The 25,594-nt window shown below is 38.8% G+C and overlaps 1 protein-coding gene across 4 annotated transcripts; it reads right to left on the bottom strand.

The window, feature by feature from the left end:
* Positions 1 to 9,092: 9,092 nt before the first annotated feature.
* Positions 9,093 to 24,019, bottom strand: LOC113010906 (macrophage mannose receptor 1-like). Of its 4 annotated transcripts, none has more exons than XM_026150179.2 (32): positions 23,835 to 24,019; positions 23,276 to 23,632; positions 23,015 to 23,185; positions 22,778 to 22,933; positions 22,420 to 22,530; positions 21,831 to 21,968; positions 21,537 to 21,713; positions 20,538 to 20,692; positions 19,786 to 19,899; positions 19,533 to 19,648; positions 19,244 to 19,392; positions 18,950 to 19,149; positions 18,477 to 18,592; positions 17,695 to 17,770; positions 17,419 to 17,572; positions 17,070 to 17,108; positions 15,637 to 15,800; positions 15,449 to 15,510; positions 15,014 to 15,114; positions 14,746 to 14,888; positions 14,290 to 14,395; positions 13,725 to 13,852; positions 13,363 to 13,407; positions 13,147 to 13,191; positions 12,920 to 13,022; positions 12,230 to 12,462; positions 11,738 to 11,903; positions 11,117 to 11,281; positions 10,886 to 11,002; positions 10,503 to 10,658; positions 10,186 to 10,215; positions 9,093 to 10,047 (listed from the first exon to the last, which is right to left on the bottom strand). In XM_026150179.2, exons 1-32 carry the CDS (start codon positions 24,007 to 24,009, stop codon positions 9,806 to 9,808), a joined length of 4,410 nt encoding a protein of 1,469 aa, XP_026005964.2. In that variant the 5' UTR covers positions 24,010 to 24,019; the 3' UTR covers positions 9,093 to 9,805. The 4 variants fall into 4 exon arrangements, with proteins under 4 accessions (XP_026005964.2, XP_026005965.2, XP_026005966.2 ...); XM_026150180.2 differs by having other exon boundaries at positions 17,695 to 17,767; positions 23,835 to 24,017; XM_026150181.2 differs by lacking the exon at positions 13,363 to 13,407.
* Positions 24,020 to 25,594: the final 1,575 nt, after the last annotated feature.

Raw genomic sequence — 25,594 nt, 5'->3', positions numbered from 1 at the left:
CATCATTTAATTTACATTGTACATATCATTGACTTGTTGTCAATCATTACTTCACAGATAAAATTCAAAAATTAAGGAAAAATTTGTGCTTGGATGAATTTGTTTTTAAATTTTTTTTACAAAGATAAGATAGATGTTCAAGTTGAAGCTGACATTCACATACACGTGAAGAATGAGTCCCAGCCTCTTCAAAACAATGACAAATAGTAGGACCTGTACCCATGGCGGGTAGGAAGGCTTACACAATAGAACCTGAGCCTTTGTTCGCTCTGTAAAGAATACACAAAGCGCATACGTGAAAAAAAGAGGGAGAATTCATGAGGAGCATGTATTCTTGCTTTTTTTTTTTTTTTTTTTAACTAAAGGGCAGCTACACTAATGCTTTCTCATGAAACACTGTCACCTGGTGGTGAAATGTTTTGTTCAGTTTTGTACAGTGACTGTAACTATTTCCTTTAAGGTATACTGACAGACAAAGACTAACAAAATCCAACGATAAATGAGAAGTGGAAACCAGGTTGGCAGAAGCATGAGAGCCTAGAGCAGGGGTGGGCAACTCCGGCCTTGAGGGCCTTTAGATCTCACCCTGGGTCAACACACCTGAATCAAATGATTAGGCCAATTATATTATATTATATTATCCATCCATTCGCTTCCGCTTATCCTTTTCAGGGTCGCGGGGGGCGCTGGAGCCTATCCCAGCTGTCATAGGGCGAAAGGCGGGGTACACCCTGGATAGGTCGCCAGTCTGTCGCAGGGCCAACACACAGGGACAGACAACCATTCACACTCACATTCACTCGCACATTCACACCTAGTGGCAATTTGGATTATCCAATTAACCTATCCCCACAAGCTGCATGTCTTTGGATGGTGGGAGGAAGCCGGAGTACCCGGAGAGAACCCACGCAAACACGGGGAGAACATGCAAACTCCACACAGAAAGACCCCGGCCTGATGGTGGAATTGAACTCAGGACCTTCTTGCTGTGCGGCAACAGTGCTAACCACCGTGCCACCGTGCTGCCTCTATATTATATTATATTATATTATATTATATTATATTATATTATATTATATTATAAATAGAATTAATCAAAAACTAAGCCATCTGTGACATGACATGGCATGGCAAAGACATATTAAAAATAAATAAAAGAAACAAATACATTAAACTAGTAACACTGTCATGAACAGAAGTAGGCAAAGATCTCTTGTGAGATTGAGAGAAAAGAATGCTGTGGCAAGTTAGAACACTGTGTCCATCTTGAATGAAGCAACACAATATCCTGTTTAGGGATGGAAACAGTCAGATGTTTGCTCTTAAATTCTTCCCAAACGTCTGTCATAGCATTTTCAGTTCCTGTTTTGCTATCAATCTTTCTAGCACAACATTGTGATAATATATGAAGCTTTGCTACCACAGTAAGAAAACCCCTGATATATATATATAATTGGAACAATCACTGCAGTTTTTCAAATCTCAAATATATCAGAGTTCATAAAAACATCTTTTCATGTATCTCTTTTCTGGCATCTATTCCCTTTCTCAAATACCCAGATTAAGCAATGGTTTTAACAGCACAAACAGGGTTTCGGCATTTAGAAACTACCGTATTTTCTGGACTATAAGGCACACTTTAGTATTCTCAAAAATCGACAGTGCACCTTAGCGTAACCCGGTCATAGATTACATATTGTTATAATTACACAAAATGTGTTCTTCTCCAAGCCTTGTAGTTATATTCATTATCAGTTAGAGCATCTCCTCATTTTTTCTTCTTCTTCTTTGGTGCAACCGTATAAATACAGTTGTCGTGTTCAAATTCTTGGGCTGCATCCTCCTGAAGACCCGGCCTGCGCGGTCTACGTGAGCCGGGTCCTCAGAAGGTCGGGTAGGCCGGAAGTAAATGGCTGTGAAATTGGACAGTCTAGCCTTCTGATTAGCGTCACCACTGTCTCGAGGGAGTTTAATAAACTCAGCCGTCTGCTCCTTGCTATCTAAAATATAACAGGACACTGGTGTAAATTCTCGACCATCTCACACTTCTGTTTAATCAGTTTTCTGTTTGACGTTTACTCAGCTGAGTGAAAACCAAGGAGGAACCCACCTGGGGGATTAATAAAGTTTTATTTTATCTAATCTAATCTAATAACTTTAATCTCAGCCAAACTGATTTACTCACAAATGAAATAAAACACTGAAAAAAGCCAAACAATGACAATTTTAGTTTATCTAAGTGACATATATTACGTTTAACCTGAGTAGCGAAAGACTGCAGTGATCTGAAAATGACGTGCCTGGAGTTGTGCCATTCTCAGCGGCTCTAGTAACCCTCGAGCTCCTGGCTAGCTATTAAGCTGGTGGATAACGGACGTCTCCGAATACGTCGGAGCACTTTTGCAAATATGTGAGAGCTTGATAAACCAAGCAGATATTTGAAGTTTACACAGCTACATTCTCGCCTGAAAATATGCTAAAAGTTTGTTTTGTGACCTGGAAAGAGTAATAAGAGTAATATTAAAAGCTTAGTAGCGGCCGCCATTGTTGAAAACTGGAATTGGCTGGGCCTTGCTATGAATTCTGGGACATGGTGAGCCATGAAGGATATACACGACCCATCCTTCAAATGATGGAAAAGGAAAAGGAGGATACTGTCATGGTCCGGAGTCTGTGACTCCGTGTTTATGTTTAGTTTATTAGTATTCTGTGGTTTTGGTTACCTTGGGTGTTTGTACTCTTCTGTTTCATGGTTCATGTTCCTATGTTCTGTGTCCCCCAGTCTGTGTTAAGTTGGTGTGTTATGTCATTGCGTGTATGTGTTTCCTGTTTTATTGTGAAGGTCTGCGTCCTATGTGAGTGTTTTCAGTTTGCCTCCCTAGTCTCGTCACGTTAATCACTCCCAGCTGTGTTCCCCACCTGTGTGTAATCTCCGTGTGTAATCTCCCTGTGTTCTCTGAGTGTATTTAAGTTGTGTCTTCTGTCATAGTAGTTGCTGGTTTGTCTGTGTTGTTTCCCCTCGTCTCCCTGCGTCTCTCCGTATGTATTTCCTCGGACCTCCCTGCATCTTTGTTTCTGGCTTGTTTTGCTAGTTTTACCCAGTTTAGGTTTCCGGTTTCATGTTCACCCACCATTGCTGTTTGTACCCACTCCTGTAAATAAATACTCACCTGCACCAGAGCTGCCGCCTTTTGGGTCCTTTCTCCAACTCCACACGGCTTGCAGCGGCAAACCGTGACAGATACATTTGTTGGCTGCATTTAGAGGAGTCTACGAATTTGGACAGCCTTTGTCGCGTCACTGTGATGTAATCGGCCTACAAATGCGGCCTCAGGAGGATGCATTCCATGAATTTAGACACCCCCAGTGTACCCCTTTGGCCTCTCCCGTTTTCTACAATTCCCCCGTGGGAGAGGTTGGTGTAATTTCTTTCCCAACACTGTAAAGCGATCATATAATGTATATTTATCCACCCTGATGCTTCTGATTGTGATTTTAGTTCAATTATTGTCATCATTGTGCCTGTTTTTGTTAGATGCTATAAATGTGTAGTATGTGTGTGTCATAAATGTGTTTTAGGCGCCGTTAACACTAGCATTAATATATAATTCTGGCTAGCTTGGAAGTTGTGATGGGTTGAGCTAACCCTCTCCCCCACTGTTGTATTTGGTCATAGGAGCTGGAGCAGGCAAGTTATTTACTTGGAGGTCTTTCTTTCTTTTACCTTTCTTTGTCAGACACAACGCAGGAACACATCGGTTACACACCGTATGTATCAATTCTGGTTGTGCTTACTGACCTCGAACTGATTTTGTGTGGTACACGGTGCTCAAAAATCTCTCAAAAAATGTTTTAGTACAACTTTGGTGAGCTACGAAGCTGCACCGCTTGATGGATTGTCGGAGCATTATGGCTACCGTTGTCAGAAGCTTTGCGGAGTAAACAGAGTTCAAACTCTGCTTAAGGTCCCAAAGTCAAACAAACACTGCGGCATCACTTAGACTTAAAATCTGCCTAAATTCTTTCATCTTTAATAAAAGGATCACCGTTGCTGCTTCACCAGGTGTAACAATTAAGTTTAACATCCAGGCATCCATGAAAACAGAATTTATTAAATTTAATGGAGTTCGAAGTTAGCAGGAAGTTAGCTTGTTAGTTTCCACCTAATCAGTGATGCTGCAGTGTTGGTTTGACTTTAAGTGGACTGAGTTTAGGACCCAGATTACTCCCAGATTTATGAGCGCCTTAGTCCAACAAATACGGCAATAATGACGGCCCGCTTGCATGTTCTACAAAAAATTTGCTTTGTAGTGTATCTGACGGGGAAACACCAAACCAGTTCCACATCACTGAAGTGGCACCATTTTTACAAACTAATGCTGGTTCATCCGCTTCACTCAACGATCTGCTTTCTCCCTTCTCATTCTCCGTTGCCGCCATGCTTGTTTGGCCATGTGCGTATGAAAACAAAGGCACTGCACATGCGCGTTTTACCCATATTCTATTGCGATATTTCATTTTCTTATCGTTGCCTAACATTGTAGCGGTATTACCGTGAACGGTATAATATGGCCCAGCCCTACCTCGAACCAACCTGAGTAAGAGTCAACTACAACCAGGTGATGTTGACCATTCCACTCAAAGATGTCAGTGGCAACGGTTGACCAGGGTAACTCCGGCACTGGATGTAGCTTGAGTGGCTCCTTCTGTTGATGTGGCCTGGTGCTGTTGCACACTGGACACACAGTTGTTTCTTGCTCTATATCTTCAGTCATTGTGGGCCAAAACACGATACCACGGGCCCTTTTGCAAAGACTTTGGGATCACTGTCTTCGGGCCTTTCATGACAATGCCATCTTCTAGGGTGAGTTCATCTCGATATGGGTGGTATTGACGAATTTCTGTGGGCAGCTGAGTTTGTCTGCAAGGCCACTCATTGTGACATTTCTCAGTTTCTGTAGCTCTGGATCAGAGGCAGTGTGTTCCTTCAGCTGGGTCAGCCTAGAAGAAGAGATTTGTTGGATCGACATGATCTCGTAGTCTGCTGTTTCATCACTGTGTTGACCTGTCAAGGTTGTGGGAGCACGGGACAAAGTGTCGGCGAGGTACATCTGTGAGCCTTTTTTGTACACCATCTGAAAGTTGTACTTTCATACATGCAGTATGAAAGTCTGAGCATCAGTCTGAGCAGTCTGAGCATCATGCGCTGCAGTTTGGCTGGAGCTGAGTGTATGGGCTTGTTCAGGATAGTGACTAACGGCTGGTGATCGGTTTCGATTTGGATTTGCTTTCCATAGATGTAATCATTGAACTTGGAACATGCAAATACAACTGCAAGAAGTTCCTTCTCGATCTGCGCATAGCGCATTTCGGTCTGTGTCAGAGTACGAGAGGAGTAGGCGATTGGGGCGCCTTCCTGGAGGCATGCAGCCCCGAGTCCATACTCCGAGGCATCACACGTTAGCGTGACGGGTTTCTGGACGTTGTAGTAGCTGAGAGTGGGTGGACTGGTTAGGCTCTGTTTTAAAGCATCGAATGCATCCTGATGCTGCTTCAGCCAGCACCACTGAATGTCTTTTCACGTTAGCTCCCGAAGTGGGGCTGAGAGCTCACTGAAATTAGGAATGAACATTCCTAGGTAATTAATCATCCCTAAGAAGCGTTGGAGACCTGTGACATTTTCAGGTGTGAGCATCTCCTTAATTGCTTTAGTCTTTGCTGGGTCAGGCTTTAAGCCCTTGCTTGTGAAGACATGACCAACATAACAGACTTCTTTGAGAAGGAATTTGCACTTTAGGGGGTTGAGTCTCAGCTTGACTTCCCTTGCACAGTCAAGTACCTTTCTGAGATTCTGTTCATGCTCTTTCATATCTCTTCCGCCGATGATTATGTCGTCGACGATGACAGCACAGGGGTATCCAGCAAAGATCTGCTCCATTGCACGCTGGAACACTTCGCTGGCTGAGTTTATTCCATACGGCATTCTGAGAAAGCGGAATCTGCCAAATGGAGAGCTTAAAGTCATGAGCATGGATGATTTGTGTTCAAGCATTACCTGCCAAAAGGAGCATTTTGCATCCGGGACAGAAAAGACTTTGGAGTTAGCCATTTGGGCGGCTACCTCCTCTATAGTATGCATAGGGTGATGCGGGCATTTCAGCGCTTTGTTTAGATCTCTTGGATCGATGCAGAGTCTGATGTCATCTGAATTTTTTTTGGTGGGTTGCCACCATAGACAACACCCATTCTGTTGGCTCGGTGACAGGGGTGATCACACCCAACTTGACCATGCGGGTTAATTCTGCTTTAACCTTGTCTTGCATTGGAACTGGTATTTTACGTGCAGGCTTTACTACTGGTGTGACTTCTTGGTCTATTTTCATGGAATAGGTAACCAGAAGCTTACTAAGTTTATCTTCGAAGAGATCTGAATACTCTAAGAAGATCTTTTCTGAAAAGGTGCTTTCCACATCCATGGCTACATGGTGGACTTCTTTGTTCAATGTGATTAATTGTAAGCGGAGTGAGCCTGGTAAGCCAAGTAGGGGTTGTACGTCCCATTTCACTACGAAGAACTGCAGAGGGTATTCCTTGCCTGCAGAGTGGCATGAGAGTGTTGCTGTGCCAGCGGTTTGATTTCCTCACCTCCATATGCCACCAGTTTAGTTTTCTGTGATGGCAGGAGTTTTTCATCTTGTCTCAGATGTTCAAAAAGGTCAGCTGGCATGACATTACATTTGGCGCCAGTGTCCACCTTGAGCTCTATGGGTTTTCCATTAATATACACTGTGGTGAAAATTTCATTCTTGTATGGAAAGCAGGGATTTATAGTGTCTATATTAATTCCAATCACATAGAACATTTCCTCATCGCTGCTAGGCGCTTGCATCTCAGTGTGGTTAATGGGTCTCTTTTTGAATTGCCGTGTGTGTGATGACTTGCAGTATTTCTGGAAGTGATTCCATTTTTGGCACTTATGGCATTGCTGGCCATATTTATTATTATTAACCTTTATTTAACCAGGAAAAGTCCCATTGAGATTAAGAACCTCTTTTTCAAGGGAGTCCTGGCCAAGAGGCGACAACATGTTGAAATTATTATGCTGGGCATTTGTCTCTTTTTGCCCCGTGGCTGCCCCCGCAGTTGTTGCAGTTTGTTATTGCGTGAGCGGGCCTCTGTTCTTGTTGTGTTGCACGCCGCTCATTGCCTGTCCTCGTCTTGACTTTGTGTAGATGTTTTTTCTTTATTATGTGATGCAAGGTGTCCACCTTTGCTGCCATTTGTTCTGGAGCTGCTAGAGCTTTTTTGTATGTTGATCTGTCTGCTCGAATATCTGGCACATTTCAATTGCTTTGCTCAAAGTTAGGTCACTGTTGCGCAGCAGTTGCTTTCTCATGCTGTCACTATTTATGCCACAAACGAGTCTGTCTCTGATGAGCTCGTCTTTAAGCTGGCCAAATCTGCAACTGCCTGCCTTCTTTTTCAAGTCGCTCATGTAAGACTCAATTGTTTCATCTGGTCGTTGGTTTCTAGCGTTAAACTTGTGCCTTTCCATTGTTATGTTTGTTTGGGAATTACACAGTTTCCGAAATTTGCGCTTGAGACATTCCGGGTCTTCTCTCGATTCTGCTTCTCTCACCAATTGTCTGTGTTCTCCTTCCCCCGCGTGCACAGCGGGTGCATAAACGAAGGCGCGCTCCCGCTCGATGGCTTCAGAGCTGGCCAGGTTTAGCAGGATGAACGCTCTAGTTCGAGCATCCTTATGCTATGAATATGTCGTATTCCTGCTCGAAAACACGCCACTTCTCGGCGAAGTTTCCACTGAACACCAATGGTTCTGGTCTACGGAATCCGTCTGACATGGTCATTGATGCTTAATAGCCTTTCCTGCGATAGCCGAGCAACGCTAGCTGGTTACTTGCTTGCTTCGTCTGCAAAGTGCTGAGAAAACTTTGGCCTTACCACTCTGTCAGCAGGGCTGTAGCACATGACCAAACCACAACTTCTGACACCATGTTTGATGTTCAGCAATGACTCTGGATTCGTGATTACTAGCAAGCTTTGTTTTACTACGTAACTGAGCAGACATTACATGTAAGCAACTCCACACCCGGGGGGGGGGTAGGAAAATCACTATTGGTTGTCCTAAAAGTCGCTAGAAGTCGCTAAATGATGTCATCGCCTAATTTGCATACTTGGTTATGCTAATGTAATTGTAACCTACGTTGTTGGAGAGAGAAATAACATCGTGGAAGAGACATAAAGTGAGTAAAAGACATCCTAAATGCATTTAGAGTTTATTTAGAACTACAAATTAAATTTCTATTAGCAATTATTGTTTTTTTTAATGTCACAATTCCAACCCTGCGTCGTCATAAATAAGTCTCCAATAACACCAGAAAAAGTCACCAGATTTTTCGCTAGTCGCTTTTTAGAAAAAAAGTCGCTAAGTTGGTAACACTGGGGGGGGTCTCACCTTCGCGCTGTATCGCTGCATGCGTGCGCAGCGTACTACTCGGAACAGGTATATGAAAGCGGCATTAACGAACAATATTAGTCAGATGTTCTACAATGACTGAAAGGCACAGACAGTTATTTTTGCAGGTTTTTCGACTGTAATTTTAAATCAGAATTTACTTGACAGGTTAGGCACAAAATTTGGGATTTAGTCTGCATTTGGTCTTATTCAATGTCAGGCACAAAAGCATTAGTTTATTGTGTGTGTGTTTGTCTGTTTTTCCAATAACCTGTCCAATCTGTACCCCACTGTCATCCAATGCTAACATTCACACCTACTGTCAGTTTAGAATCACCAGTTAACCTAACTTCATGCATGCCTTTGGGTTGTGGGAGGAAACCTCTCAGACACATGCGAACACCACACAGAAAGCCCTGACTTTACACCCATGAACTACTTGCAAGAGGCAAGAGGTACTAAGTACTAATCACCAACACCATGCTGTTTCATATGTAGATCAAATCTGTTAGTCCAAAGTGTGCCTGAGAAAAAACAAATTACACGGTAACGCTAACACAAATTTTGCTTTTGAAAACTAGAAAGATAGCAACTAAACATACTAAATACACATTAATTGTTTATTGCCAAGTTTAATGTTTATTCAATACCAACAGGCAGTACATTTATGTATTTCAAGACTACAAGCAATGAACAGCTACTAGTGGATCTAAGCACCACATGTAATAATTATATACATTCAATCACAGGGATAAAGAAAAACAAATTGTTATGGGGAAATGTTTTTATGCTTCGCTTCATAATAATAGTGTTCATATTTTACACTGTGCAGCCCAGCTTCTAAACAGTAAACTGTAAGCCATATAAGCCATATGATAAGACCACATGAGATTAACACACAAAGCTGAGTTTTGCAGAATTTGACTCACAAACAACACCCACACACGAACATGAAAAACAGGAACTGCTATGCTTGTTAAATAAAGGAAACGCCTGCGACTCGGTGTGAGTCTCTCTGTTGAGCTCTCACCCGTGCACGTTAAAAATCTCTCCAAGTGTCTAAGTGTTGTTTCTTCACCTGAGTGTTTGATAATTGTTGATATCCTTGACACAAATCAAATAATAATCCTATTCATACAGACATCCTAGAGCTTAAATTGGTCTGTAATGAGGTTGCCACCTCCACTGAAACTCACATTTAGTGACTTACTGTTAAATAATTGCATGTATTTACTGCATATAGTAAACAACCAAATAATAAATCATCAAAGTGTAATGCATCAGTTTGGAACACAGTAAAGTTTATATCCTAATAGACCCTACCTAAAATCACAAAGTTAAAACTGGTTCAGGGTTTTCTGCATTCTCTATTAGTTTATTGGTGTCAAGCACATCAGGTTGCGATCGTTCACCATTGAAGTACAGTGGATTTTCAAATGTGGGGAAGGGACCAGGAGACTTCTTGTAGAGGAAAAATGCAATGACTACCAGTGTGGAAGTGATCGTAATCACCAGTACAACTACCACAGTAGTGTGGACACGAGTTTGATGAGCTTGATCTCCATTAGATCCTGCAGGTTTAAGCAAGTAAGTTCAGATTTTAAAACATGATTTAAATTTTCACAAATTTTCACTAAATTTTTCACATTATTAGTAGTAGTATTGTTATATAATTAAACAACACAGAGCCATATAAAGACAGAACTTACCATCTTTTGATCCTGAAGTTTGAGGCATCACTAGTGGCAAAAAAACAAAGGAAAAGAAAGAAAGAAATGGTAAAAATGCAAACATATAGGTTTATTAGCTCTCTCTTTCCTGTAAACCATAAAACTTTAGCATTAATGTAAAGTAAGATGTAAGATATCCAATGGTAGATGGCATCTGTGTGGTGTACTAACAAGCTGCTTAGTAACACATGTAATGAGTATCATTAATTATAAATTATTATAGTTGTGCATTTGTTAACATTTTCCTTCAATAAATAATTGGATATAATTACTTCACATTGACACAATTATTTTACCTTTGGCTGTTTTACAGATATATGGTCTGTCGTGCCATCTGCGACCCGAGTTCCAAGTCCCATCTGAGGTTTGGATTGCTCCAAAATCAGAATCCGGCTCATCTGGAGCCCAGTTAGTGAAGTCCAAAATAGTTCTATCCAACCAAAGCCATGTCCCTAGAGACAAACAGAAATGTATTCCTTTTTTCACTTTGCTAACTTACCAATACCCCACTGAATGTGGCTACACAGTTGCTGACAAGAAAGACATGATAAATAGTACTGATTTAGTGGTGATTTGAGGTTATAGTTTGTTTCTTCAATTAAGTCAATAAATTGTTAATATGGTTTCATTAAATAGTTTTTCTATAAACACTAAAAGATTACACTTATTGTGGCCATACCTTTATGAGTTTTAAACAGACCAATCCAGAAAGAGTTGTGTCTGTCTTTGAAATTTGTCACAAAGCCTTTGATGAATTCTTGCTCGGAGGGATCTTCAATGCTAGCCAACACTCCACCTTAAAAACAAAAATCGACTGGTTGTGACAATGTTGAAAACACATATTAGGCTTAATCTTAACACCACATATTTACTGTATAGTGATTCTAAAATTATTCAGCATGTATCTTACCATGCCTTACACAGCTGCTAGCTGCATCTGCCCATTCAATTTCATCTTGGATAAACAAATAACAATAACCCCTATACGGCAGCCATGTGTAGCTCTGTTGGTACTCTAGATCTGTATCTTCAGGACAATTTCCAGGAAATATTGTAGACTCAGTTGGTGCCACTTCTGTGAAGAATAGAAGCAATAATGCTCAATGAATCACAAAATGTTTTACTGTGACTTGGTGAAACGGTTATCTCCTGGGATCAAAATGTTCTGCGATGTCTGTTACTGTAAATTAATGTAAATAATAAAAGAAGAACACTTGAGCTGACCAACAGCCAGCTAAGGAAAAAAAGCCCTCTGAAATAGCTCTTATTTAATAGACAGTAATGGGTCTCAAACACTCACAGGCCATCAAAGTTCTGTTCTCGTTACTCTCACATGATCAGAACACAGAGCACTGAAAATCCTGCCTCTTACTTTTAACTACATCCTTCTAAAGACATTAATAAGCACAGATTGCTTGACATTGGCCAGTTACCTAGCAGTTGCCAATTTAGTGATATCTAATATAGACGTTAAGACGTATAATCAAGATGCGAAAGATGTAGGAAAAATCATTAACTTGTTAAAACATACCTGTAGACTGCATACAGGCACTTTTTATGGTCACATTGCAGAAAGCGGTCCTCCATTTTCCATCCACATCTACATACACACAAGGTTTGTCCCTGCTTGGTTCAAATTCAGCCCAGCCGGCATTGTTCAGATGCCAACCATCAATATATTTAAAATAACCTCCAGTCTGAAAATAAACATGGATCAGATGTTGTCAAATCAATAGTTTTGTGGGGGATGTTTTCTGTCTGTCATACCTTGTTAAAACTGCTTCTGCCAATATGTGTTATATAGATTACAAATTTTGATTTTATTAAGAAGTCAGCAATCTTGGGTCATATGCCATTTGTCATGATTTTCCAAAATAAGTCATTTAATAACTTTATCACATCTTATTTCATACATAACCAAGAACCCTGTATAACTCTTATTTTCAGGTGTCCTGTATGTTTAATCATTTTATAGTACTTTTTATAGTTTTTATAGTAATTTTGGATAGTTGCAGCCTTGTACCTGCTGTTTGTTAAGTCCAATCCAAAGAGGACTATTGAGTTTTATAGCCAGTAGCTCAACATATGCCTGTGTCCAGTCATTTCGCAGGCTGGCCAAGTTGGCTTTCTCAGCGTTACAACGTTTCTGGGCATCATCCCAGGTCAGATTTTGAGTATTAATCTTGATGCTGTCATTTCCCAGAGTCTCATAGATATTATAATCTATGGTTTCAGGTGGTGCTTTAATGTTTGGATCTGTTAAGAGCAAAAATAAAATTAGACATGAGATTAATTCACATTTTTTGCACCACTGCAAACATTATAACTGTCAACAGGACTTTTTATTTATTTTGTTGTGCATTATTTGCAAATTTGTTCCCCATAGCAGGCCAAACACATTGATATGAGTGAACTACCACTGGAATGCAGTTGTACAACAACAATTTAACTTCTTAACATCCACCAGATCTCCAACGACCTCATTATGGGTTAGAGCTGGGTTTACATCAACCTCTCTATAACATTTTCACCTGTTTGCTCAAATGTAAATATAATAATAGAATTAAGGCTTATGTTTGAAATGAAGCTCTTTTTGAATTTGGATCAAATGCTACTTAACACTACCCCTAAATGGTGAGACTGCAGGAGAACAAAATATTTTATGAACTATGTTTAGCCTCTGAAAATGTCTACTCCAAAGAGATGAACTCACCAAGATTCTGTTGACATATATATCCATTGGTGTCATTGCAAGACCTTGTTGTCCATTTACCAATCCCAAAAACAGGATTTCCATTCATTACAACACATTCATCCTGGGTAAGAATGGTAAGTGAACATGATTTTAAAATCTATTTTTTTAAAATGCGCAATTAATTAAGATTACTTGTTGCATACAAACAGTGGTGACATGCTTAAATTAATATGGAAAATCATTACCTCATTCCATCTTTTATAAAAGCTGCCAGGATGACGATGAAGTCTCTGCAATCAAAATGATCATTATTAATATTTCATTAACATTTCTATTCCTGGGAGAAGAAAAACTTTTGGTTGGAGTTTGACATTGACCTCTGACCAAGCCCAGCATCACTGGACACATCTCTAACCACACCTACCTGTCAAATCACAACGCATAGCTCAAACTATGTTTACCTCATTCCATCTCGGATACACCATCCCAAAAGGTTGTTCACGTCTCTAAAATCAAAATTTGCTAGTGTAAATATTTCTTTAAAATGTCAGTGAAAACTCAAAAGCTGGTCAAAGCTTGACACTAAATTCTGTGTAGTTCAATTAAATCATAGCATCACTGAATATATATCTGTAACTCGACAAGAAATGCGCATTGGCGACTGCTGCTGTGATTTGGTGCTATATAAATGAAATTTAATTTAATTTAATTGAAAATGTGAAATCATGATACAAAAGCAAGCTGTAAAATGACAATACAGCTACTGATAGTTGTACAAAGGATTAGCTTCACATTACACCTGTATGAGATTGAATGAACTCACAGAATAGCCCCAGTTGGTGTATTGCCTTTTTTTCCCATCGGTCCAGAAAAATCCCTCTTGGCTTATAGCATTCAAACCAATCCACAGGTCTGTAGATGCTGTATGAACCATTCTGGTGATCAAAAATGCTGAAAATTGAAGATACAGACACAAGATATTAAATGTAGGTTTCTGGTTTCTTTTCCATTTTTGGTAAAGTATTCACATCTTCATAAGCTGTATGATATGTTTAACTCTTTCCTCCATAATGACCTCCCCTGTGCCCTTAATGAGGAGTTTTGAAACCTTAATATACACCAATAAAAATGTGGTTTGACAACCATTTGAATGGGCTTTAGGTTTTTCCAAACTTAGCCCTAGAAATATGTAGCGCTAAGTACAGACAGAGATCAACCACACTAACTTCAGAAGCACACCCAGTAATTTTGTTCTGGAAGCAGACCTAAAATATAACAGAAACCATTGAGTCCAGAAAAGAGAAACGAGGGATACACCTAGTAGGTATTTAAGGGGGAAAGAGTTAAAGTTTAAATCCAAATCTGAATAAAACACAATTAGAACTAACCTTGCACACTTCTTGTAGGTATAGAGACTAAATTGCCTCCCACCTCAGTGCATTTTGACCGTGCATATTCCCAGGTGATCTGCCTTTCGTTAAAGATGTTGTAACACTGCAGAAAAGAAATGTAATTATTATTATGATAAGACTTAGGTGAAACATTTCACCACTGAAACCTGTGTATTTTAGATGATCTCATTTATAATTAGTACTGAATGAAGTACACAGATGGAGGGGTCAAAATTTGCTGACTTTTTTTAATGCCACTCCACATTCGACAAACTTCTTTCTGCTTCCTTCATTCTCCTTCATTCGTGTTTTATTTAGTTATTTATTACATTTTAAAGAATCAACTTGACATTTGAAGCCAAATAAAGGCTCAATGTAAAATTTGATGGTGGGCCTCTGCTGTAATGTTGTCATTTTAAAAACTTCTCTGAAATAAAGGTTTAAAAGTCTGACCTTTGTGCCAAATTTCATCCATCTTTTTGGGCAGCCACCTGTTGGAGCAACTGTTGGGGCTGCAGTGGTGTTGGTTGGCAACATCCTTCCTCGCTTGCAAATAAATGAAAGCTCTCTTCCACAATTAGAAGTCCTCCAGAAGCCTATAAGATCAACAAAGAATTCATTAGGAACATTATCCTAATCCATTAATCAATTATTTTAATCCAGACATCGTGTCTAGATTTGATCATTTTTCAATTCAAGCGTTCAGCGCATTTTTACTCACCCATGTGATAAGACATAAAAACACAGTTTTGATCAAAGCCACTAGTGCTGGGTTGATCTTCATCCCATCTTCGAAATGACACTGGAGTACCATCCATCCACCTTAATGTAGAGAATTATGGTTAAATTTTTAATTGTATCATATGAAAATATTCATCATTTGATGTTAGACTTTTTTGTATTATGGTGTCACTATTTCTATTCCATAATAAATAAACAAACATGTGACCACATGGATTTAATTCACTGATGGCTAAAAAAGAAAAATCTTCTTTAGATCAAATGACAGGTCTTTTGAACTGATATCTGAAACTTAACCAGTAAAAAAAAGGAAATGTACCTCATTACAAATCTAATAGGAAATGCACTTCTTATCAATGATCATGAGTTGGCCTAAAAGCTCCCTTTTCCCCTTATGGCATTAATGATTACTCACCAAGCTGACCCATCAAGATCCACAGACAAACCTATATAATAACGCCCATAGCTTCTGGATATCTGTAGACACACACATAAATATGCACAATTATCTCTAGTGTGTGTCACATTCTAATGTTTTCAGCCTGCTCTAATGTATTAATAAAACAAAACAAAAAAGTACAAATTAAATACATAGATATTTACCTGTTTCCATAAGAAAACATTTTCCTCTTTACTGGTTATAGATACTAGGTCACTGTGCCTCTGCTGACAGAAGTGACGAGCATCTTCCATGGGCATTGACATTCTGTTAATATAATACTGATTCCCTCTCCGCTCCAGCCAACCATCCGAAGTGGTATTGAATTCTGTAAAAGTTTAGAAATACATTGATAGACTTGTCAGTGTTCTACCGTATCTTTTGGTCAGATCCGTTTGTCCAAGGAGACCCAACCTTAAAAAAGAGCAACTAAAACACCTGGTGGCCACATCAGACTTTTGAAGAGGGCTGAAGGTACACAATGAATAAAAAGGTATAAAATGTAAAATCTATCCCATTGATATTCAGATCATCCCAAATATTTTTCAACTAAAATTTATTTTTATTCATTAATTTCTTCAGTGATGTCATTATCAGAGGTGGAGCAAGTAAAGTACAAGCATTCTTTACCCAAGTAGAAGTACAGATATATTTGTTTAATTAAAAAAAGTACTAATTCAATACTAATTCAAGTTCATTACACACTCACTCAATTCTACCACCTATTTTTTATGCAAAGGTAACTGAAAATTGTCCTGTATTAATGTCATTCTAAAATAATATTATTATTACATGAGAACACAAATGTTATTCCAATCTAAATCTAAACCTAATGAATGAACTTTGCTTAAATCTTTTATGTAGGACACAAGTAGTTAAAAAACATTTTTTAAAATAACCATTTTCAGTTGTCCACATCGTAGAGCGTGACTTTGCCTCCACACCGCCACCAAATAATTTTTAATGTGTTCTCCAGTAGATTTTCTTAATGTGCAGGGTTTGATCACTTCATCACTTTGTGGATTTACAAAACTGAATTCAACATGATGTATGCAGATGTTTCACAGCTATACTAACAGTATACTGTATATTGTCCTTATACTAGACCTTTAAAGATGGTAAAAAGGTGGATGCTTAATCTAAGCATCACATGCTTAAATGCAAATTAATATACTACATTTACATAACACTGATCATGAGCACCACAATATGAAAATGGATAGAAATTATCAAAACACATCATATACAAATCCAATATGTAAAAATGCTGATGATTACATGCAATCAGTTTATGAGGTGTCACTAAGCAGTCCTTATCTTTAAATATAACCTCTCTTTTTCCTCCTTAGTTTTTTTCTATATTGGTCTCATGCTCTATAAAAAATACTGTTTATAATTTATAGTATAAGTTTGTTTATTTGAAAGGTAACAATGAAAATGATTTATCAGACTGCTTTGGGAAATTGCAAGTTTGAGCTACAATGCAAAACCACCAAAAAGGATGAAGCTGTACTCGGGCAAATCCGCAATCCAGGTTTTGTAGTGCATATGTGTTATTCACCCAGGTTATGTTCAAGGTTAATTCATGTGAACTTACCCACCACAGTATTATTCGAAGGTAGTTTTGGAGTCACTCCTGCAAGAACACAGACAGAAGTCCATTTTATTCAAAGGAAAGGAAAGCAACAGTAAACATGTGGTGGCACTCTGTAGTCTACACTGCGGTATACTGTAATGCAGTCATTATTTTTAGTCCGAAATGTGTTTCAACAATAGTGACAATTTCTCCAATCATATACACTGAAATCATGGCAAGAAGAGATTACATAATATTGTGAATATTAACAATAATCTCTTCACCCCTGAAGACAGAAAAGAACATGCATATGAAAGTTAGTTAAAAAATGTTCCAGCAGTGAGACTGGTCAGCATTCAGTCAACTGTACCTGCACGGATCTGACACAACCAGTCATTGTAACTGTCACAGTTCAAATCATTCCAGGAACCTTCTTCATCCCAGTTATGTATCACAAACTCAGCACAAGATTCTGCATTGTTGAAATTGTTTGGTTCTCCTTCCTGCCAGTGCTGGAAATCTAGCTGTTAACAATAAGAAACAACAATATTATGTTGAGTTATTGTAAATATTTTATTAAAATAACATTTAATGATTTAATGACCAAAAACAAAAGAACAACAAGAACAGAATGCCATTAACTTACTGGGCTTCCATCAGTCCAGGCATAACCAGTGGTTGTTTCAGGAATGTGAAGTCCAATCCAGGCTTTTCCACCTCTGCTGTACAAAAAAGGAAACGACACTCTCACTGTCTTCTAAAGTACTAAAACAAACATTTTAGCTACATTTGCAGTTAGCTGATGGTGTCAGTCTCATCAGAGAAGCTAAAACATGTCCATATGTTTTCACCCTACAGGCAAGATGTGGTACTTCAGGTGATGAAAGTCGAAAATATGGTGCATCTGAATTTGCTACTGCATAGAACAGCAGTCCCCAACCCCCGGGCCTCGGACCGGTACCGGTCCGTGAGAGTTGAGGCTCAGGTGTGAAATGTATGGTTTTCAGCGTTATTTTGTTATCGTTTTTATCGTTAACTCAGTTTTCCTGGGTCTTTTCACGTGTGTTATGAATAAATCTTCTTTTTTTCGGTACCGGTACTAGTTGTATTTTGTTGTATTTGCCGGTCCGTGAAAATATTGTCGGGCATAAACCGGTCCGTAGTGCAAAAATGGTTGGGGGAATGTACTACTATATGAATGCTTTTTTTCAGTAGGTTAAAACACCAACATGGTGTGTTGTGTGAATGTGAAACATATTTGCCAGCATGCTGAATATTTTTAAACAGGATTATTTCACATAGATGATCATTGTCTAGAGTTTGATCTTATGTTAGGATAAACTAATGGTTGTATGATTTAGACTGGAAAATAATTGACAGAAGATATTATAAACAGTAGTTGTTATTGTAGACTAAGTCATGCTGTACCTGAACAGTCGTAGCTCAGCAGAACTGTGGATGCTAAGCAGATCTCCTCCAATGGCCCTGCAGTAATCCCTGGCCTCAAACCAAGTCTTTTCTTCTGAGCGAGGACCTGTAAAAAACTTCAAACGCAAGACAACAACTCTGTAAATTTCTCAACCGCAGATAGTTCATGCAATTGAAGGTAATTGAATTTAATTTAATTTTGTGAGCACAACACTGAATGGAGTCCTGAGGAATAAGGAGAAATAGAATGCCAAACACGAAGAACAAGTCCCTATCGTGATGAATGAAGAGATTCTTAAAACTGACAGGTTGCTAGTGTATCATAGGACTAACACACAGAGACCCAGTTACACTCACATTCACACTTATAGCATATTTTGGCTGACATCGCATTGCTGTAAAGTGCCAGTGCTAAATACTCCACAATAGACAAAGTTTCTTTGAGTTCACTCAAGGCTGACCGAAGGTTGTACCTTAGCGCACATAGCTTTCGTTCCCACTCGAGTCCAACCCTCTGGACATTTAGGAGGAGCTACAGTTGGTGGTGGAGCAGTTGGAACCATCCCCTCTGCCATGTACTTGCAGATATATTTTTCTTTGTTGGTGCAGGGAAGCAGGTCCCAAAGTCCAGCCAAAACCCCAGTTGTCATGGCAACACAACCCTGCTGGTAACCTTGGGGCATTGAGGAAAGCAATAGTCATGTGCAACTTATTGGGCTGCAGTTTATTCCTGATATTTAAGTACAGAAATTCAGATGCATCCATACCTGGCATTTGGCTATTCCAGTGAGTGAACCTTACTGTGGGTGAGTTGGTCCACTCAAAAACATCAATATTCTTTTGATTTGAGAGCCCTATCCAGAAGTGTTTCTCTGGTCTCAACCCCACCAAGCTGACAAGGAAGGCATTATCCACCCTGCAAAAATGTATACAATTCATGGATTTCTTGTCATTTTTAATATACCGTGCAGCACATGCATCTGCATGCATGTTTGTGGATTTCCCAAAGAAGTCGTTATGTGATTTATAACAAAGATGAACTGGTTGTTTTCTTACCCATTTGAAACATCAGCTAAGTATGAGTTTGAACTCTTGCAGTCTTCACTAGCTTGACTGAAAGTCTTTGTCTCAGTGCCTACAAAGTAGCAGTAGGAGCCATGTTTTTTCCATCCCTATAGGAGAGTAAATACATCACAACTGAGGAGTACATTAAAATTTCATTTATCTATTTTTAATCTGTTTTTTTAGAATGTACTACTGATTTCACAAAGTGAAATTTGAACCTTAATCATGCTTTGTTATTACTCACGGCTTTACATCCGATGTCTATATCTGGTTCATTTCCAGTGCTTTCAGTGGAACTTTGCTTCATACAGATAAAGCCATGTTGCTCATCACATGACCGATCTGCCCAGTTCCCGTTCTGCAAGAACAAAAGCATTGTAAACACTTGCAGATTTGTGGGCTGGATTGCTGAATCAATAAAATTCAAATATTTAAAGCACTGTAATTACAGTTACTCCAAGGTTCTTTGGTATATTTCTCAGAATGCTAAGCACTCAAAGTGCTTATATTTGCAGTAAAACACTATCACATCCAAAAAGCCTGTAACTTGCCCAAAACCTTTAAATCATGAAAGGTTTTAAAGTTTAGATATTTCGTAAGAATGACACATGGCTATAGAAGTAAATGCATTGCCTTCTAATTCTAAAGGAGTCTTGTCGTGTTTTCTCTCACAGTGAATCTACTTTACCAGTCTACCACACCTAAGATACTGATTTCATAACATTCAACTTTGTAAACCAGTGTGGAAACTATGAAGAAAAATGTCGGAAGAAAATATTCTGCAGCTCACAACTAAGTTAAAACGGTAGAAAAATATGTAAAATATCAGTATTGTAAAACATGTACTCTAGAAACAGCACAAAAAATACAGTTTAATATTTCTTGCAAAACTTTTTCTTGAAGATCAATACATCAAGGGTAGTGGATTATGCTTCCTCCATGCATGATTTGTCTAGCTAAACACATATAGATGAATAAATATGCACAAGGTCTTACCTCTCCCCTGATGAGAACACAGTCATCTCCATCAGTGGAGAGTCCTGGTTTTCCATATTCCCAGCTGGTGAAGGACACATGAGACTGGTCACTCCAATCAAACAGTCCCTCTGTCCTAATGTCATTCAGTCCAATCCAAAGCTCATCAGTGGATGCTACAGAAAAATAATGGACCAAATATCAGCCAGAAGCTCAAATTTCCCCATTGCACTGAAAATTACTTGTACAGTTCATAGACTGGTAAAGAGCGACAGGCATTGTCTAAATCGTACTTTAACATATGAAAAAATCAACAGCTCACACATGCGTGGAAATATTTGACATAGACTCGCAGCAAGCTAGAGCTGAATGAATGACATGATCTCTATTGTCACTCCTAAATGTACAGTCATGCTGCCAGTTATTATGTGTAAAGTGTGCATGTCATTCTCATCTGTTAAGGCTTTCTTAATAATTAGTCTTTTATACAAAATTCAGTATTTTTTTATTATTTGCCAGAGTAAAAACAATTATGATATAGGGATGAATACAGCACTCTCTCAGTGATATTACGAAGTGAAACTGTTATTCATATATTGTTATTCATATATCACTGGCTGTTTATGTATTAGTAAACATTTTGGTTTTAATTAAAGACAAACTTGAATAAACTCAGTAGGTGTAAATAGAAACTGGATTAGGTGGAATACACATTTTGATTAGGTTTAGGTGAGATAGACAGTTTAGTTAGAGTTTAAAAAAACACGATTTAAATTAAATGCAAATAAAGATGTTGTGACCTAGCCTGTGTACTTTTTTTAAACCACAAAATATCCCTAAAGTTTACCATATCCTGCCACAACAATAAAGAGTTTAATGATGCTATTAGTGAATTACAAACTGGAAACTGATGTGTTCAATCTCAGCACATGTGCACCTTGTCAAATGTATGAAATATATTTGCTGTTGGGAATCTGTTTTATATTAACATTATTTCTTGGAGATATGATTGCCACATACCGTATCCAAGCTGAGAGATCACAAAGCTTTGATCCTCCACATTTCGGACGGTCGCTAAGTCGCCGCCTTCTGCACGACAAGCTTTCTGAGCGCCAGACCATGTTTGAGCATTACGCTGAAGATGAAAACAGTGGCCATTGTAGGGAATCCAAGGTGCTGAGCAAAATCCTTGTTCAACTGATGATGAAAAGAACAAATATATAAGAACTTCACTTCTGATGTCCCCCAAGAAACTACTGCAATCTAGAGAAATATTCAAATCGCGGTAAAACAGAATCGAATTTTTTTATATACTTTGTGGAGGTGCTGGTGGGACCCCATCTTTGTAGCAGATGTAGCCCATTTTCTTGGTACAGGATGAACTTTGCCAAGAGTGCTCTCCAGCAGTGTCAAGAATTGCACAGTTGTGTCCTGGATTAGGAAGTGGATTCCCTAAATCAAGATAATAATGATGATGGTTAACACTCACACATTACCCAATCATGCACAATAAGAATTTTAGGAGTACTTTAAATCTTTGAGTAATTTGTAACAATATTGGTAGTATTTAGCATTTAGAAAAACTAACAAAAGACGGATAGAAAATGAAAATACTGTATTAGTTGTTAAAAAGATAAAAATGTGTAATAATTAGCCGAAACTTGGAGACATGAATGAATATTTAGTTGTTGGTTTTTTTAGGTTTAGACTGTTGTACTTCTTACGTACATGAATTCTTGAAAAACCTTTTACCCTAAGAGTCTAGTTGTCACAGGAGTTAGGCTAACAGATTATATTTGCTTAACACTGTAATTTTCTGAAACTTTTCAGTTAATTTCCAGATCGCTCAGATGTTTTGAGGATTATTGCTGAAAGGAACTTCGTCCTTGCAGGGAGGACTTACCAGAATCCCATCGCAGATAACGGAAAGGTTTGCCATCAGTCCACTGCCAACCATGTTCTGGGTCCAAAACTAACCCAATCCAAAGTTTTTTTCTCCCTGCTCCCAATAATGCTGTGTGTTCAAGTGTTTACGAGACAGCGGGACGAAAAAAGAAAAGCACTTATTTTTCTTTCCTGAATTAAAATATCAGCTTTACAAAAGTCAGTTGGTAGGAATAACACAGATAAATACTAAAATATAGTGCAGGTTCATGCAACATCAAAAGTATTTGTAATCCAAAATCTTGATTATTTCATTTAAAATTCAAAATGCTGCATCTGTTTGAGCTCTGGCAAATATCCACCAGGTGGCACCTCACCTGAGATCAAAGCTTGCTCACTGGGCTCCACAATACTGACCAAGGAGGCAGCCTGCTGTTTACAGCTGGTATCAGCTTGTCCCCAAGTCAGAGATGACTGTATGTTCAGCTGGTAATATGCTCCTGTTATGAGATTTTTTCTCCAGTGATCTGTGGCTGTATTTTGACAGAAAAAAAAATTAATTCAAATAATTCTTACATTTTCACTCCAGTGATGTTGAAATTTGACAAACTCACAAGTGGTTGGGCAGTATCCCCACTGTTCACGTTCAAATTTTGTTTCAACTGCACACCATGGTCGCTTTGTTGAGGAGTCAAATGTAGTGCAGTCTCCATACCACCGGTCTTTGTAAAGGAAGGGAAACATGCAGATCTTTCCTAATGCATTTCCCTCAATGGTAAATAACTCTGGAGGTGAAAAGAAAAGGCTTCAGGTTGGGTCAAGTGGCTATAGACAAATGCACACTTACACATAAAAGCATATGTTTTATACTATACCTCTGTATGTTCTTGTACAAGCACCGCTTGAGGTCCCTGTAATTGTGAACTGGTTATTTGGTCCTGTTGTTTTTGAGAGAGCAATTGTTTCATCAGCTTTCATCTCAATGAATAAATTATTATTTTTGAGGGCAAGCAGAGTTCCATTCCTGCATTCCCACTTTTGCAGGTCGCTCTTGTCATCACAGTCATACAGGCTCACTTCACTTCCTATACTTTTGCCCTGAGCTCCCAGGCATTTTTTAGTTGTGGTAACATAAAGCCGGTCATCAGTCGTCCAGCGTAGGTCAAGGCAGCGGCTAACCCTTTTCAGCAAACAAAAACCAGTGGCTTTGTTCATGAGTGAAAACGGGGAATCTGCAAAGGGGAAAGTTAAAAAAAAAGATCAGCCTGTTGCACAAAGTTTATTCCAGTATGGATTCAAACAAGCCTTTAATGAAAGCCGTGTTTGAATCAATAAACATCCTAATATATAAATATATTTCCCAAACAATTGTGGGGTTTCTCAAGGCTTGGTCATGACAAATCGTTAAATCAAATGTTTGAGCTTATACTGTACCATTTGTTGTTGAGCATTGGCATGTTGTGATGAAGAGGCCAAAGACTGCTAGAGATATTCTTGGGAGCATCATTCCTCCAATCAGTCTCAGAGCAGCAGACAATGTCCATGCATTGCAAGCAGAGGACTTATGTGCCTGAACATGAAAAGGAGGCAACCTTAATATCTCTGACATGACTTTGTTTCCCCCCCTTCATTGAGAAAGTCTCATGTTTCACATTGGCACATTTCAACATTTTGCTACTGGTACGTGGGTGGACAGGAAGGAAGGAAGGGCAACATACACAAAAGCACACAAACACACACTCTTTCTGTTAGACTCCAGACACGGCAAAAAGCTGTCCCATTCACTTCCCCTCCATAGGAAGAACGAAATGTGTAAGACAATTTGCTAAACATGTTTCATGAATCAGCATTAGTGATCCAGAGAAACAGTAATTCACAAGCTTTGATGCAGTACATATGGATTTATAGTGTTGCCTTTGACATCTTCCTTATGATTAAGTAAGGGTCAGAATCACAAAGTTCCTCACAGTACTACAGTACCATAATACTGTAACAATGTTATCAGGATAAAGGCATTCAGCAATATTCTACACAGCCCAAGATTGTCTACTATCACACTCAGTGATATATTTGTTACGAATTAAGAATATTGCTCTGAAGAGGCAAAGGCAGGAAATGTGCTTCTATTTATTTGTACACATATATTAAATTCATAATGAATTTTCTGTGTAGAGTTTGCATGTTCACTGCAAGGCTGCGTGGAGTCTCTCCAGGTTTTCTGGCTTTTAAGCCAACAAGTAACGTACCCAATGGCATGTTAGCTTATCTTGTGATTCTAAATTGGCTGTAGGTGCAAATGTGTGCAAGTGAATGGTTACCCTGTGTCTCACCCAATGAAGCTGAGGTGACTGATGCTACCAATGCTATAATTCATGATGTTATGACAGATCCGGGGGGGGGGGGGGGGGCTGTGTGCATCCTGAGTGTAGTAACATAATGTCCTGCTTTACGGAGTAGGCATTCAGATGTTTTTCTTTTTGTTTGGTTTGTTGTGTTTTGTTTCCAGTTCTTCCTTAATATCTATCACTGCATTTTGTATTTTCACTTCCCCTTTGGTTATTCTCCTTTTTGTGGTGGCACATTGTGCTGAAGTATGAACCTTTGTTACCACGATGATGTTTTTATGATGCCTGGATGAAGCTGCTACACTAATAAAGCTCGAGCTTTTGTTAAGCAAAAAATAAAATTATACTTTTTTCAACATATTTAGAAACAAAACTATTATTGTAGGGTAAATCAAAAGAAATACCTTCAAGAATATAAACACAAATGCTTTGCAACAAGGTGCAAACTATTGTTTACACAAAAAGCCCAGATTAGACACAAAAATATCTAAAATAGAGTGCACAGTTCTGAAAAAAAAATCTTTGGAGAAATGAAAGTAAGATAAATTTGGATGATGGGAAAAGAAAAATGCAAAGAAAGAGAAAAACATTAACGATCCGAAAAATTATCCGACAAACATGGTGAAGGCAGTGTTATGGTATCAGCATGTTTGGCTACCAGTGGGACTGGGTCACTGGTGTTTATTGATGATATTAATGCTATTGATGATAGAAGCATCCGGATGAACTCTCTGCTCAGATTTAGCCAAATCCTGGAAAACTGATCGGACAGAGCTTCACAAATGGATAAAGTAAAGCTGTTGGTTATTTAAGATGTTCTTAAATAACCAAGTCAGTCAGCTGATCTAA

The sequence above is a fragment of the Astatotilapia calliptera genome, chromosome 18 (genome assembly GCF_964374335.1).
Source record: "Astatotilapia calliptera chromosome 18, fAstCal68.1, whole genome shotgun sequence".
Taxonomy (NCBI): domain Eukaryota; kingdom Metazoa; phylum Chordata; class Actinopteri; order Cichliformes; family Cichlidae; genus Astatotilapia; species Astatotilapia calliptera.
Note: the sequence above shows the minus strand (reverse complement) of the source record. Positions and strands in the feature narration are given on the sequence as shown.

Bases quoted from the DNA above. Each gene is read 5' to 3' on its own strand.
- LOC113010906 (XM_026150179.2), bottom strand. From the start codon at position 24,009: ATGTCAGAGATATTAAGGTTGCCTCCTTTTCATGTTCAGGCACATAAG. The intron at 19,649-19,785 runs GTGAGTAATAAC...ACTCTCCTATAG, and splicing joins TAGACATCGGATGTAAAGCC to GGATGGAAAAAACATGGCTC. The intron at 10,216-10,502 runs GTAAAATAATTG...TTTTGCCACTAG, and splicing joins TATCTGTAAAACAGCCAAAG to TGATGCCTCAAACTTCAGGA.